The sequence below is a fragment of the Eurytemora carolleeae genome, unplaced genomic scaffold, assembly GCF_000591075.1.
Source record: "Eurytemora carolleeae unplaced genomic scaffold, Eaff_2.0 scaffold1676, whole genome shotgun sequence".
In the NCBI taxonomy this organism is placed as follows: domain Eukaryota; kingdom Metazoa; phylum Arthropoda; class Copepoda; order Calanoida; family Temoridae; genus Eurytemora; species Eurytemora carolleeae.
This window is the reverse complement of record NW_019397568.1, coordinates 923-14,733: the sequence shown is the minus strand read 5'-3', so window position 1 is coordinate 14,733 and position 13,811 is coordinate 923. Positions and strand designations below refer to the sequence as shown.

Sequence of the window (13,811 nt, the reverse complement as noted above, 5' to 3'; positions counted from 1 at the left end):
TAGAGTCAAATTTCATATTTAAACCTTTCTCTGATTAACAATGACATAAATATTAAAAATGCTTTTTTATATATTTTATATATTTAATATTTATTTACAACTAATTCATACTTGATAAGACTAAGCTTTTAGTGAAAAGTGCATTGTCATAGTAGATTGAAATAGCGCTTATCTTTCCCCAGGGAAATAATTTTCTGATATTGACAAAAAAAACTTACTTTGCTCCGTTAACAGACCAGAAACTATCCACATCACATACTACATTAAAGACGCTGTGACCCACTGTAACTCTACAAATTATTATTAAAATTCAAAATAAATGCCCATGCATTAAGTAATTTTTGAGTTGATACATTTTATATTACATTTGTGTCAGTATACATTCAGCATTCAGAGAGGCAACATGGGGGGTATACACTCCTGCACGCAAATGGAAAAGAAAAAACGGAACTACAAGAAACATTGAAGGCCTACATTAATCTTTTAACGCTGTATTAACCTGGAGAATGGAGGTTTTTACCTAGATGGATCCAGATTTTACTACTGACAGCTTTAAATATAACAATAATAAGCCTGGTTAGCTGTTATTAAGTATCTGAACACGTCGGAAAGACGTTAATTCTTTTGATTGAATCTAGTTCTATCAAGGGAGCTCAGAACAGACAGGTTCTTATACTCAAGTTTCTTGCTGCTGAACTGTGTGGAATAAAACATGGAAAAAAAAGAAAATAATAGTGCAGAGCAGGAGGGGCTTCTCTATGCTTCTCTTCCCCCTCCCTTTTTCCTAAACAAGAAAAATGGAAACATAGAAAGTTGAAAACCAATGCACTATGAAGCCGGTTTATATTCTGTCGGCTGTAAGGAAATGATTGCTGTAGACGAGGCCGTATTCTGAAGCACTTCCCGAGATGAACTTACAAGAAGTTAGATTCTATGTTGATAATATTCACTCCATTTATAACCTTTCTTTCCCATTTGTAATTTTTAATGTGAAGATTTGACAATGTTTTTCCACAGAATTTTCAAACCCCGCTTTTATTTTTACCAACCTGTAAGAATATTGTGAAATATGTGTGTTGTTTAGTCAAACATATCTAAATCAGCATAAAAACTGCAAATATATCTGATATCTACAGATATCTTATCAGAAAAAAGAAGAAACATGCAGTCAGAGAGAAAAATTCACTGCTCTTTTAAAAAATTTGTTAACAAATTTTAAAATTAAAAACAAATTGTAAAACACGAAAAAAAATATTACATTTGTATCTTACTTTGTACAAAAAGGAAGAGGGGTTCCTTTCTTAATCTCGATGGTTGTTTTCTTCGCCTTGCCATTGAACACATACAGCCTGAACAAATTATTATCACAAGAAAAAAAAATAACTTTTTGACTAAAATCATGAATGAAGTACTTGTTTATTTATGAAGAATTTTATTCCTATTAATACTTACGGAATTCGAACCAGTGCATCCTCAGGAAAAGAAGGGACATCGTCAGAAAATGAGATATCGGAGCCTAAATTAAATACATCTCAGTTAAACTACTTTTTCAAATTAAAACCAAAAGTCTTGCCTGAATCAGACCAGGGCGTATTTCCAGTCATTGCTTCTGAAATGTATTGATGATTAAAGGAGAAATTTCCATGGAATTAACCTTGAAACCTGATAAAAAGATGTGGTTTGACTCAATAAGTGTCAATTTTAAATAACTTCTTTATTTCGTCTTCAAAGAAAGCAGAGAAAGTATAAATTGAAATTAAATAAAAACATGGGTTATCTAACTTTATTAACGGTACGATTGTAGATCAGGCATTAAAATTACGTTCACAGTTAGAGGTTGACAAAATATATAAATTAAGTGAGTATTGGAGAAGATTTGATGAAAAAAATGAATTGTTCCTTTCCAATAGGTTGTAGAACCTGCAGCAATGAACAGAATAAAACTTTTAAACTTATCTATAATAAAAGTTAAAATTATCTTAATTATCATAATAAAAGTTTAATTAAAAAATGTACAGCCAGTCTTTGCTTTTGCCTTGATTTTTACTTTTGAGACTTCAAGCTTAAAATTTTAATTTATTCTGTTTTTCCTGAAAGTTTTTTATTTTTTTGGCATCAACAATAATCAATGGCATCAATGATGTATCCGGGCAAGAAATAGTAGAAAAGTAATTCCATGGTGTTCTCACTGCCTAAATAGAAAAATAATAAATAAAAGTTTTCTTAAAAAACAAAACATTTGTTTTCATTCATTCATAATTGAAATTCGTTTTCTATCCTCTGCTGAAAAAAAAATTAAAATTGGTTTTAAAGATTTTATATATTTTGATTAAATTTGGATTTTGTACTGAATTCTGGAAGGTAAGTTACAATCAACATGAAACATTAAAAAATTCAATTCTTACCCTATATCTCTTAACAAGGAAAACCGGATTTCCACTAGCCTTGATGATTACAGTCAAAATCATTCCTATCCACAGCATATTCTCAAACTTGCTGTCAAGGATAATACACTTGCCTAATGAATAAATTTTAACTCGTTGTTGCGATTTTCATTAAAAAAGCAAATGAAGAGAGAATTAATGTATTTTAATGTATTAATGAATTTTGCTCAAAATTTATTCCTATCGAGTACTGGATCCCGTAGACTTCCACTCCTTTGGTTGCTATATCACCTTGAAATTTCCATTTTTAAGAAACTAGCCTTAGAGGGCGCTTCGCGCCCATCTTCTAAATTAATTGTGAACATGTTCTCTTTGTGTACATCGTAAAACAAAACAAAAATAATTCGCGGATTTTTACAAAAAATTTCGCTGATTTTCAAAATTTTTAAAAATTTAATGACTATTGAATTTTGATGGAGACAAATATTTTAAATTTTGATGATTTATAAACCTTCCCTGGAGTCCCTAGATGTCCCACAAAAAATTTGGGCCCGATCGGTTCAGCCGTTTTGACGTTTATTGGATACCAACAGACAGACAAACAGACAGACAAACAGACAAACAGACAAACAGACAGACAAGCCAAATTTATATAGATGTTAAGTTTTAAGGATGTCAAAAATGTCAAGAAAGACAACTAATGATCTTCTGAAAGGTAGACTTATAAAAGATAAGTTCATGAAAGACAATCTTGGTAATGACAAATTCCAGGACATACTATTAATAGTCAATTTTCTGGGAGACAAATTACAAATTACAAACTAAGAGCAGCCTAAAATTTTAGTTTCCTTCATATTTTGGATTTTGTTACAGTAAGGAAAATGTGAGAATATATATCCTTGTAATTATAACAAAATTAATTATAAAATGTAATCCTTGTTCAAAATGCTCAGCGCCTGGATGAGAAGATGGCACAGGGAAGCCTTTACATGTGAGTTTAACTCCATCAACATCAATTAATCCAGCATAGATAGCACAACCTGAAAAAAAGCTATACAAACACCAAACCAAACAAAATGTTTAGATTGATAGATTTTAAAATTAGTTTATATCACCGACATTATTTCCGGGAACAATAAAGATATGTTTCATAGTTTTTACAGTTAAAAACAAAAAAAAACTTCCCCAGGATCATACAAATTATAACATGGCCTGATCGATAGATGGATTTGATTGTTTTGTTGTTTATTAGAAACAAAGAGAAAATATGTCTAATAAATGCAGTAAGAAAAAAATCAGAATTTTATATTATAATTGTATTAATTTACCTTGACGGGTTACCATTCGGTTGCAGATTGTTGATGGTGTGTTTATAAAGTTTTTGGCAGATTCCATTACGTTTACGCTGGAAAAACAAAATGAAATTTACAGAAGGGTGATTTCTTACCCATTAGAAATAGCTTTAAGTAATTCATCCAGATTTGCACTTCAAAGGACTATAAGCGTAATTTGTAGTGACCCTCCATGCTAAAATAGTAATGTCCGATTTACAACCCTTAAAAGCTGATCTATTATAAATTAGATATCAATGCTTTTGTTTATTCTAAACTTTTTTTCCCTTTACAGTTTCTCTGCAAATCTCTCAGAAAATTCCCCTTTTGGAGTTATGATTACAGTAGCTTACACAAGGCGATGTTTAGATTCAAATCTAGTGGTCCAGGAGCAGGTAGGAGGACCATAGTGCCGAATTAAGTCTGTTAAAACAAAATTATGATGTTTGAATCAATGTACGTCAATTTGTGGCCCTCCCTCTTGAAATTTCTTTATCTTGTAAAAGTTTGCAAGTTTTTTCATCCTTTTTACCTGAAATTTTGTTTATTTCCCAGTTAAAAATCAGTTATTTTCCCCATAAAACCCCCCAAACAAAATTAAATAGGGGTTGATAATTTTTCAGGAAAATATACACCCCTGAATTAAAGAGAGTGTAGACCTAATTAAAACCTAAGCATCAGTGGGGAATAGATCGCCATTCTTTTCTCGCATAAAATTCTAATATAACTCATAAGTGAGAAACCCCAATTATAAATTATAAATTTTTAAATAGAAAAACAATGATTTTTCTAGTACAAAGGTTCAAAGGATACTGTAGTGAATTGGGCCAACTGTAACTTCCAGTTAATATAACAAGTCCCAAGTAGTCATTTCTTTGGTGCTATGGAAACGCCTCAACACGGAAACGCCTCAACACGGAATCGGACCCAAAAGTGAGTTTGGGTCCGTTTCCTTCTTTTTTCAAGAATTATCGGAAATCCCTCTAAAACTAGAAAGTGTAGAGGGATTTCCGAATATTTTGGGTCGGTTTCCGCTATATTTACATTTGATTCGTTTCCCGTTTTTTTGGTCCGTTTCCTCTTTTTTTTGGGTCAGTTTCCGGTTTTCAGAAAAGGTTTTAAACTCTCAGTTTGTTGATCGGTTTCCCCTTTTTTTGGGTCCGTTTCCTCTTTTTTTGGGTCAGTTTCCGGTTTTCAGAAAAAGTTTTAAACTCTCAGTTTGTTGATCAGTTTCCTCTTTTTTTGGGTCCGTTTCCGATTTTCAGAAAAAGTTTTAAATTCTCAGTTTGTTGATCGGTTTCCTTTTTTTTGGGTCCGTTTCCGATTTTCAGAAAAAGTTTTAAATTCTCAGTTTGTTGATCGGTTTCCTTTTTTTTGGGTCCGTTTCCTCTTTTTTTTGGTCCGTTTCCTCTTTTTTTGGGTCCGTTTCCGGTTTTCAAAAAAAGTTACAAATTCTCAGTTTGTTGATCGGTTTCCTCTTTTTTTGGGTCCGTTTCCTCTTTTTTTGGGTCCGTTTCAGGTTTTCAAAAAAAGTTTAAAATTCTCAGTTTGTTGATCGGTTTCCTCATTTTTGGGTCTGTTTCCTCATTTTTTGGATTCGTTTCCGGTTTTCAAAAAAAAATGTAAATTTTCAGTTTGTTGATCGGTTTCCTCATTTTTCGGGTCCGTTTCCCGTTTTAAAAAAAAAAATCCAAATTTTTGTTGATCAGTTTCCTCATTTTTTTGGTCTGTTTCCTCTTTTTTTGGGTTTGTTTCCTCTTTTTTTGGGTTTTCTGGTTTTCAAAAAAAGTTGTAAATTCTTAGTTTGTTGATCGGTTTCCTTATTTTTTTGGGTCTTTTTCTGGTTTTCAAAAAAAGTACAACAATCTCAGTTTGTTGATCGGTTTCCCTGTTTTTTCGATCCTTTCCCCCATTTTTGGGTCTGTTGCAGGTTTTCAGAAAAAGTTGTACTATGTAAAATAATCATTTATGCATAGTATTTAAATAGTATAATTCTTTTTGAATAAAATGTGAAGTTTAAAAACTGAAATATAGATTTACGGAATAAAGTTTTAGATTGAATGCAATATTACACATTAATATATTTAAGTCGAGAACTAACATAGGTGGTTTCATATTTTATACGGGGGGGTGGGGGGTTAATAGTGCTAATTTATTTGTTCCCCCCCCCCGTAAACTTATAAAACATTCCTCCCCCCACTCTAAAGCTAAATAGTTCTAATTACCACCCTAACCGTACTAAAACGTACAGTTTTCTTTACCTTTAAAAACGGGTAGGCAAAAATTGTCTTATTAATCCATTTATTTATCTAACAAAATATTATAGATTGATACATGAAATCAAATTAAATCAAATCAAATCAAATATTTATCATGAAGATTTCAAGTTTATACAAAATAAATGTAATAAATTCCAGTCTCCCCTGAACTATCTCAAGTACACAAAAAGCTCTCTGTCTCTATCTTCTCTACCTTGCTACTCTCCCTCCCTCAAAAATCACAACTAAGCATCCCATGACTCCTGAGCTCCTTTAGGAACTAATTTACTTGACTTGATTCATGTGTGCTATCTCCAGCTTGTAGGGATTTATGGTTAATTTGTGATAAACAATATTTATCCAAACAAACAAAGATTACACAGATTTAACCAACATGAATCTGGAAATTGTGCCAAGTGAGTAAATAAGCTATTCATAGAATGTGTAAACAAGACCAATTTGGTTGTTTGGTAGAGAACTGCAATTACTGAGAAACAACCTGGACTCTTGCCAGGGGCGGATACAGGATTTAAGTGAGGGGGGGGGCCAAAATTTTTTTTTGACTGAAAATACTCAAAAAGAGTCAAAATTAATGACTAAAGACTAAAAAACTAGATTTTTAACATTAAGGAACAAAATTAACGGATTAGAACAGGAATTTAGGAACAATTAAAAGATTGTTCAGGAATTAGGAACAAAAATNGACCCAAAAAATTAGGAAACCGATCAACAAACTGAGAATTTACAACTTTTTTTGAAAACCGGAAACGGACCCAAAAAAAGAGGAAACGGACCCAAAAAAAGAGGAAACGAATCAACAAACTGAGAATTTACAACTTTTTTTGAAAACCGGAAACGGACCCAAAAAAAGAGGAAACGGACCCATAAAAGAGGAAACCGATCAACAAACTGAGAATTTACAACTTTTTTGAAAACCGGAAACGGACCCAAAAAAAGAGGAAACGGACCCAAAAAAAGAGGAAACCGATCAACAAACTGAGAATTTACAACTTTTTTTGGAAACCGGAAACTGACCCAAAAAAAGAGCAAACCAATCAACAAACTGAGAATTTACAACTTTTTTGAAAACCCAAAAAATGAGGAACCGGATCGAAAATATTGGGAAATCCCTCAAAAATATTGGGAAATCCCTCAACAATATAAGACCCTGATAAACCGGAATCCGACCTAAAAATCGAGGAAACGGATCAAAAAAAAAGGGAAATTCCTCTAAAAATTGGATTTGAGGGATTTCCGATAATTTTTGAAAAAACAGGAAACGCCTCAAAAAAATTTATTTTGGGGAGGTTTCGGTTTTTTTTGGGCCTGATTCCGTGTTGAGGCGTTTCCGTGTTGAGGCATTTCCATAGCACCATTTCTTTACCTGGTACATGAATCAAGTAATGGTGCTTTGGTTTAATCTTGGGAAAAAATCCAGGATACTCATCATCAACTTTTATCCTTGTTAAATAAAGATTGTTTCCAAATATTTATTTGATAATGAGAATTATTTTGAAGAAAAGATTTAATAACTGTAAAAAATGCTCTGATTCTGTGTGTAGATTTTTCCTACTAACCTTATTGTAAAGTATTGAAAGATCAAGTCTTCTAGGACTTCAATGTCACTGGAGGAGTATGCTCGGCTGAGACACATTTCTAATATCCTCGCCATTATGATGAACATTTGAGCTACTTCATCCTAAGAAAAAAGAATATTGGGGGGAAAAAAATAAAAAAATAATGTTATCTTTGAGGAAGATTGTTCATAATGGGAAATAGTAATATTTAGTAAACTGTTAAATTATACAATTTAGTTAAAATTATCTTGTATAAATATTTTAAGACTGAAGCAATAAATCATTATAAAAGTTAAATTTTGTCATACCTGATCATTTTCCAGGTATGATTCCAATAGATATGGCACGATTCTCATGAACATTAAGTTTGCCATCGCTTTGCCAGGCAATTTTTCCCGTTTGGGTCTGGTTTCTTTGAAATAGCTTGGTCTTTCATCTGTTGAACAGTAGGGAAAGTTTCGAATTTCTGTATTCAACATCTCAATAGTTAATTTTTTTCTTTTAACAATAATTCTGACTCCAGCTGCTGAATCTTGTGAAATTCCCCCTTCTAATAAGTCATGAAATATATCATTTGGAAGTGAAGACACCGCATGAAATGATTTCAGTTCATTAAATATAGATTCAAATTTGATCTTTCCCTTAGTCTCCTCTGCTTCCTGCTCTTCTTCCTCGTCTTCTTCTTCTTCACTGTCTTCTTCTCTATCTTCTGCAAGATCTATTTCGTTATAAATTTCTTCAATTTCATCATCAATTTCATCAGCTATTTCATCACTTTCTATAATAACTTCTTCATCGACAATAACATTGGGCGCTACAGGAGCTTGCTGGGAGTTTTACTCGTGTAAATCGTTTGCCAAGGCATCATAAATTTCAACGCTCCATTTATGTTGGTATTTCTCCTGCTGAAACTTGCAAAGATCTTTGTGCTTGATCAGACAGAAGCGGCATATATATCCTTTATTGAAGTTAGTTTGAAAACCTCCAATGTGATGGCTTTCCAGGTTATCGCCGGAATAGATAAGCATGCCTGCTTTTACCAGTTTGCCCTTGATCAGTACTCCTTCCTCCAGGATTTTCAAATCATTGACAATATTGCGAAATATGTCCTGGCCAACTTCTTTGATCTGGTTATATCTGGCTGCCATGACAACCATAATGGAATCTAGTTTGCTTCGATAACGTAGAGGTAGATTTAAAATAGTCATGTATACCATGACCATTTTATGGGATGCTTTCGCGGCCCCCAAAGGGTTAGTGATCACTACACAATCGCTGTACAGTTGAATTTTGAGAGCATGAGGGTTTTGTGAAAAGAATGAATTTTCCTATAAAAAAAAAATACAATACAATATAAATGTCATTGTTCCCCCTGTTTGTCTACATTTTGTTATTAGTTATTTTTCTAAATTCAATGATTAAAAATCAATAAATAATTTTTCAGGAAAATATACACCCCTTAACAATATAGAAATTCACTTTTTGAGTCAGAAAAATTATGTTATCTTGAACATTTATGATCAGATAAAGGTTTCAAGGGTTGTAAATTTCTAGTTTAACAAATTAAGGCAATATAAATTCTAACCTTGTACACTGCTCCATCAGAAACATCACAGATTTTATCATCAGTTGGTTGGTCAGTTGACAGATGAATGGCTTCATTGAATGATGAGTCTTCTAGAAAAACTTTTAATGTATCAATAATCGAAACATATGTAACCACATTTTTGACTCCATTCACAGAAAGGTTTCTAACATTTGGATATTTAAAGTGCTCTGCTGAAAAGCTTCTTAGTTTGTATTTAGAGTTTAATGTTTCACATGCATCTAATGCATGACTAGATTGGAATTCATTTCTTGTTGCATCAAGTATAATCTGTGGTGTGCGAGCCTGCATTAAAATTCGGATGACGGCTTTTTCTTTCTCTTTTAAACTTCTTTTTATTTGAGATGACAAAGTGGCATTCATAACAAGGATTGTGGCCTCGGGTACGTAATGGTACACAAGCTGCCTATTAAGAAAGTCTGCATAACCAATTGTATATTCAGTAGCCAGAAAAAAAATATTGTGAAAGCAAATAAATCAAAAATAAAACTCCCACCTCCCACCTCATTATCATCCAAGGTAGCCAAATTTTCATCTTCATCTTCATCTTCTGAAATGGCCCAATCAATATGTTCCTCGCCTACATCTGTTTCTACACCAGCTTCCGAAATCCCATCTCTTATGGCGGGGTCATATACCTCAGTTTCTACTGGAAATTGCACCTAAACATATCATTTAAGATAAAGAACAGAAAAAAACAATATTCACTATCAAAATGTTTTTAAAAATTCACATTTGGCATTGTATTAAATGATAATCATGCGAAAACTTCTAATAGTTATGCAGTAGATTTGAAGAATTCATGTCAAATTAATAAGATTATAGATGATCCAACCTGAATTTTGCATTGTGGTTTAAGACTTGTTTCCCCTTTTGCCTAAGTGCAAAATGCTCAATTTGGCAAGTTCTTCATTCAAAGTTAAAAGTAAGTTTTTATATTATGAAGGTTTTACCGAATAACTGAATACAAAAGATATTTGAACATCATAAAATAATTATGGATGGTGGACTGCTAAAAAAGAAAGGAATACATATTTTCATAAAAATAAGCAAAAGAAAAATCAAAAAAAATATTTAATCTTGATGAAATTGCTCATCTCTAGTTTTGGATTCAGATCCGTTTTTTTTTTGCAAACGCAGATCTAGATCCTCACTAAAATGAAATGGATCTTTAGCACTTTAAAAATAAATAAATTAATAAATATTAGAAAGCTTTAAAATATTAAAAATCTTAGGAATGCAGACTTAAATAGAATTGGGCTTAATTTAATGAATTGTTTGGTTAAGCTCCCTTATGATATCTGTTTATATGTCTTGTGAGCCGAGATGCATCTGCAAACTCCTTCATGCAGTTCTCAAACATACGGCCCAGCTAAAAAATATGCGTCAAATAAAAAAAAATGAATGGGCAAATTTTCTGGTAGGACCTTACACGACCCTAAGGATAGTTCATGGTCGGTCCGCATTCTAAAACTTCTATAATCACGAGTTTACTAGTGGTTACAGTTTAAAACGACTAATTTAACTGGTACCTTTTCTTCAAATCTGTGGACATCTGAAAGGTGCTTCAATAGTGTAGGCAACCCAGATGCGATATATCCCCGACAGGAAATCTAGGCAGTAAACACAAATAAAAATATTTTGTAACAGTGGGTCTTCATTTAAAGATATGTTTGCCACTACTTATCTCATATATAAATTATTTTCCTGCAATCTTAATAATCAGATTTTAATGGAAATATGTTGCAGTCGGCGAAACCGGCCGGTCGAAAGGGACAATTTTTTTAGTTAACAATTTACCAAAAGAAAAAAAACTTGTATCAAATAAAATACTTATTTAGTTAATTTTTCGAATTATTTCTTTCAAATTTAGTGTTTTTGGGCGAAAAAATGTTATGGGTGATTGTATGATGTAATTAAGTATTTGATTCAACTTTGATTATTTAATTTTTAATGTTATTTTATTAAAACATTAAAAAATATATCTGAACTGTACTGAAAGCGTAATTCCATGCAAAGTTCACTCTCCACTAAACCACATTATCTTTGCGTAGTTATTCAGCTAATTGCAGTATGCGTCGAAATTTTAGTTTTGAGTGAGATGGAAATGCCCGATTTACAACCATTGAAACCATAATCTGATCTAAAATATGGAAGATACTGTCGATTTTCTGACTAAAAAGTATTTAATTCTGATAATTTCTACATTTCTTCTCATAAGCTTTCGCAGAGAAACCAAATATGGAAATGAACAGTTGATTTGACAAAGATTTTAAGTGATACCGTTGTAAATCGTGCATTGCATGATTGCATATTGGCTTGGCGGGTTACTTAAAATTACGCTTACAGTCCCTTTAACACTGATTATTTTTGAAGACCTGTAAACACTGTACTTCTCCCAACAGTTCAACAGGAACTTAAAAAATCTAAATTTATAATTTAAAATTTATGATTTGAGGTAAGTTAATTGACTCATTATAAATCCTCGGAAAATTGATAATCAAAAGTTATTTTACCAAAAATTTAATCGAAGTTTTATTTTAAATTTGTGAATGCAAAAATTCTACACATCATTTTTCTATTCTGTGATTTAAATCAAAGAACACCTTCCCACCATAAAAAAGTAAGTAAGTAAGTTCTGACAATTTCTTAACGGATTGCAATGAACAATGCTTATCAACATGTTTAGTCTATTATTTTTAGAACATGTGAACAGGGGGAAAGGGGGCGTGGGGGTAGCATAACCCTTATTCCCTGATGATTGACCCTCACCCAGTTGCAATGTTGAAAGCTCCCCCCCCCCACCTGAAGTGTTTTGACCTTTTGACTATGTAACACAAGTTCATTACCGGCTTGAGATCGATGGGAATGATTTCTAATGTGAGATTCCAGAGATCTTAAAATACAAAAACATTAGTTTAACAATTTATAATATTAATTTGTTTAGTTTGTTTAGAAATAAGAAATAATTATAAAATCTGGCATCCTGCCATAGTACCCCAGACCGCCCTGCATGGGGCCTCTATCCATCCCGGCTATCACACAAAATTCAATATTAATAAAATCAGAAATTTATGACAGTGCTCTGGCACAGCGATAAGATCAAAATCAAGAGCTATGTAAAATTCTATTTTCTTTGAAATTTATTATCCATTTAACCTGAGATCGTGAAGTTTAGCTGTGCATTTCCTAAACTGGCACAGAAGTCCTAAAATATACATTTTCACGCCAAACAATATCTAGTTTATATCTAACTGTTTAGACATTCTTTGAGATAAAAATTAAAAATTGGACAATAGAATAAGATTTTTTAAAAGAAAACATATACCCCTGTATCTTAACCATATATTGTAGCATACAAGCTTATTCTTTTATTTATAAAGTTCATCAATCATTAATTGATTCATAAAATATGTATCTATCCATTATTCGTTATTATCCATTATTATGCTTTTATTGTTTCTTCATTGTCAATTGTACATTACTCATATTTTTAAGTAACGTTGGATTGTTCGTCATTAATATTTTAATAATTGACTTGTTGAATCCAGAATCGCAAACATTTGCTAATCCTTGAATCCTGATCAAGGTTAAAAACTATCAATTTAATTTTTTGTTTAAATAGTTTTAAACTTGCGCAAATAAGAAATATTTATTTTAAGTTCAACTACTTAATACAAAATATATTTCATAATAATTTAATCGTTTAAACTTTTTACCTGCTTCGTGATTAGGATGGCATTTTCTAAGATGAAAAATATACAGCCTATGTCTGCTGCAATAAAATTGTAATTCATGTATTGAAATAGTAAGTGCTGAGGATCCAATTAATTTTGATACGGATCCGAATCCTGGATCCGCACTGAAAAAAAAGGATCCAGATTCAGGATATTTCTTAAAAATTTACCGAATTTATTAACAAAGCAAAATTTCGAAATTTTTTGTCTTATTTTTTTGGCTTATTTTTATGCTTAAACACTCGATGTAATCAGAAATCATGAAATTTTTATAATCTCTCTTTTTTCAATAGTTCAGACTTAGGTTTTGAGAGTAAAATTTTTTTTTTTAGTTTTTGGTTGATGTTTTGCCCCTTGGATTCAGATCCGGATCCAGGAAGCCAAAATTTTGCGGATCCAACAGATCCGGATCCTCAGCACTGGTAATAATTCAGTGCTTAGGATCCAATTAATTTTGATGCGGATCCGGAATATTTCTTACAAATTTACTGAATTTTGTTAAAAAAGCAAAATTTCCGTGTGTTTAATATGAAATTTTAAAATTTTCAATTGTGGAAATGTTTTGGGCATCCTGAGAATCCTGATCCGGATTCGCATCAAAATTTACTCTTTGCATATTAATCACCCAGAGCATCAAAATTTACTGGGAAGGGGAGATTTTTGCTTAAAACACAGCGCCATTGCTTGGACAGATTAGGGGACTGGGCACTGCAGCCACATGTCAAACTATATAAGTAGAAAGATGCACGTCAAAATAGATGGGAAATAGATGGGGGATGGCAATAATCATTCTCTATTAAATCATGACTGAAATGGTTAGTAAAATTCTACTTAAATTCCAGTTTGCACGCCGGGATGGAACATTTTAATTTCATTTCATCTGAAATAATAAAATATAACAAAAGATGGAAAATTCTC

At 32.0% G+C, this 13,811-nt stretch overlaps 1 protein-coding gene and 3 long non-coding RNA genes across 4 annotated transcripts; all 4 read right to left on the bottom strand.

The window, feature by feature from the left end:
* Nucleotides 1-217: 217 nt before the first annotated feature.
* On the bottom strand, nucleotides 218-1,522 carry LOC111714950 (uncharacterized). The gene is made up of 3 exons (XR_002768130.1): nucleotides 1,453-1,522; nucleotides 1,272-1,349; nucleotides 218-290 (listed from the first exon to the last, which is right to left on the bottom strand). It is a non-coding gene; the product is annotated as an uncharacterized LOC111714950 (long non-coding RNA).
* Nucleotides 1,523-6,016: 4,494 nt separating this feature from the next.
* Nucleotides 6,017-8,707, bottom strand: LOC111714953 (uncharacterized). The gene is made up of 5 exons (XM_023490185.1): nucleotides 8,591-8,707; nucleotides 7,859-8,377; nucleotides 7,551-7,672; nucleotides 7,358-7,434; nucleotides 6,017-6,024 (listed from the first exon to the last, which is right to left on the bottom strand). Exons 1-5 carry the CDS (start codon nucleotides 8,705-8,707, stop codon nucleotides 6,017-6,019), a joined length of 843 nt encoding a protein of 280 aa, XP_023345953.1.
* Nucleotides 8,708-10,398: 1,691 nt separating this feature from the next.
* LOC111714951 (uncharacterized) lies at nucleotides 10,399-11,573 on the bottom strand. The gene is made up of 3 exons (XR_002768131.1): nucleotides 11,535-11,573; nucleotides 10,689-10,769; nucleotides 10,399-10,528 (listed from the first exon to the last, which is right to left on the bottom strand). It is a non-coding gene; the product is annotated as an uncharacterized LOC111714951 (long non-coding RNA).
* A 432-nt stretch (nucleotides 11,574-12,005) lies between these two features.
* Nucleotides 12,006-12,925, bottom strand: LOC111714952 (uncharacterized). Its single transcript, XR_002768132.1, has 3 exons — nucleotides 12,876-12,925; nucleotides 12,316-12,364; nucleotides 12,006-12,052 (listed from the first exon to the last, which is right to left on the bottom strand). It is a non-coding gene; the product is annotated as an uncharacterized LOC111714952 (long non-coding RNA).
* Nucleotides 12,926-13,811: the final 886 nt, after the last annotated feature.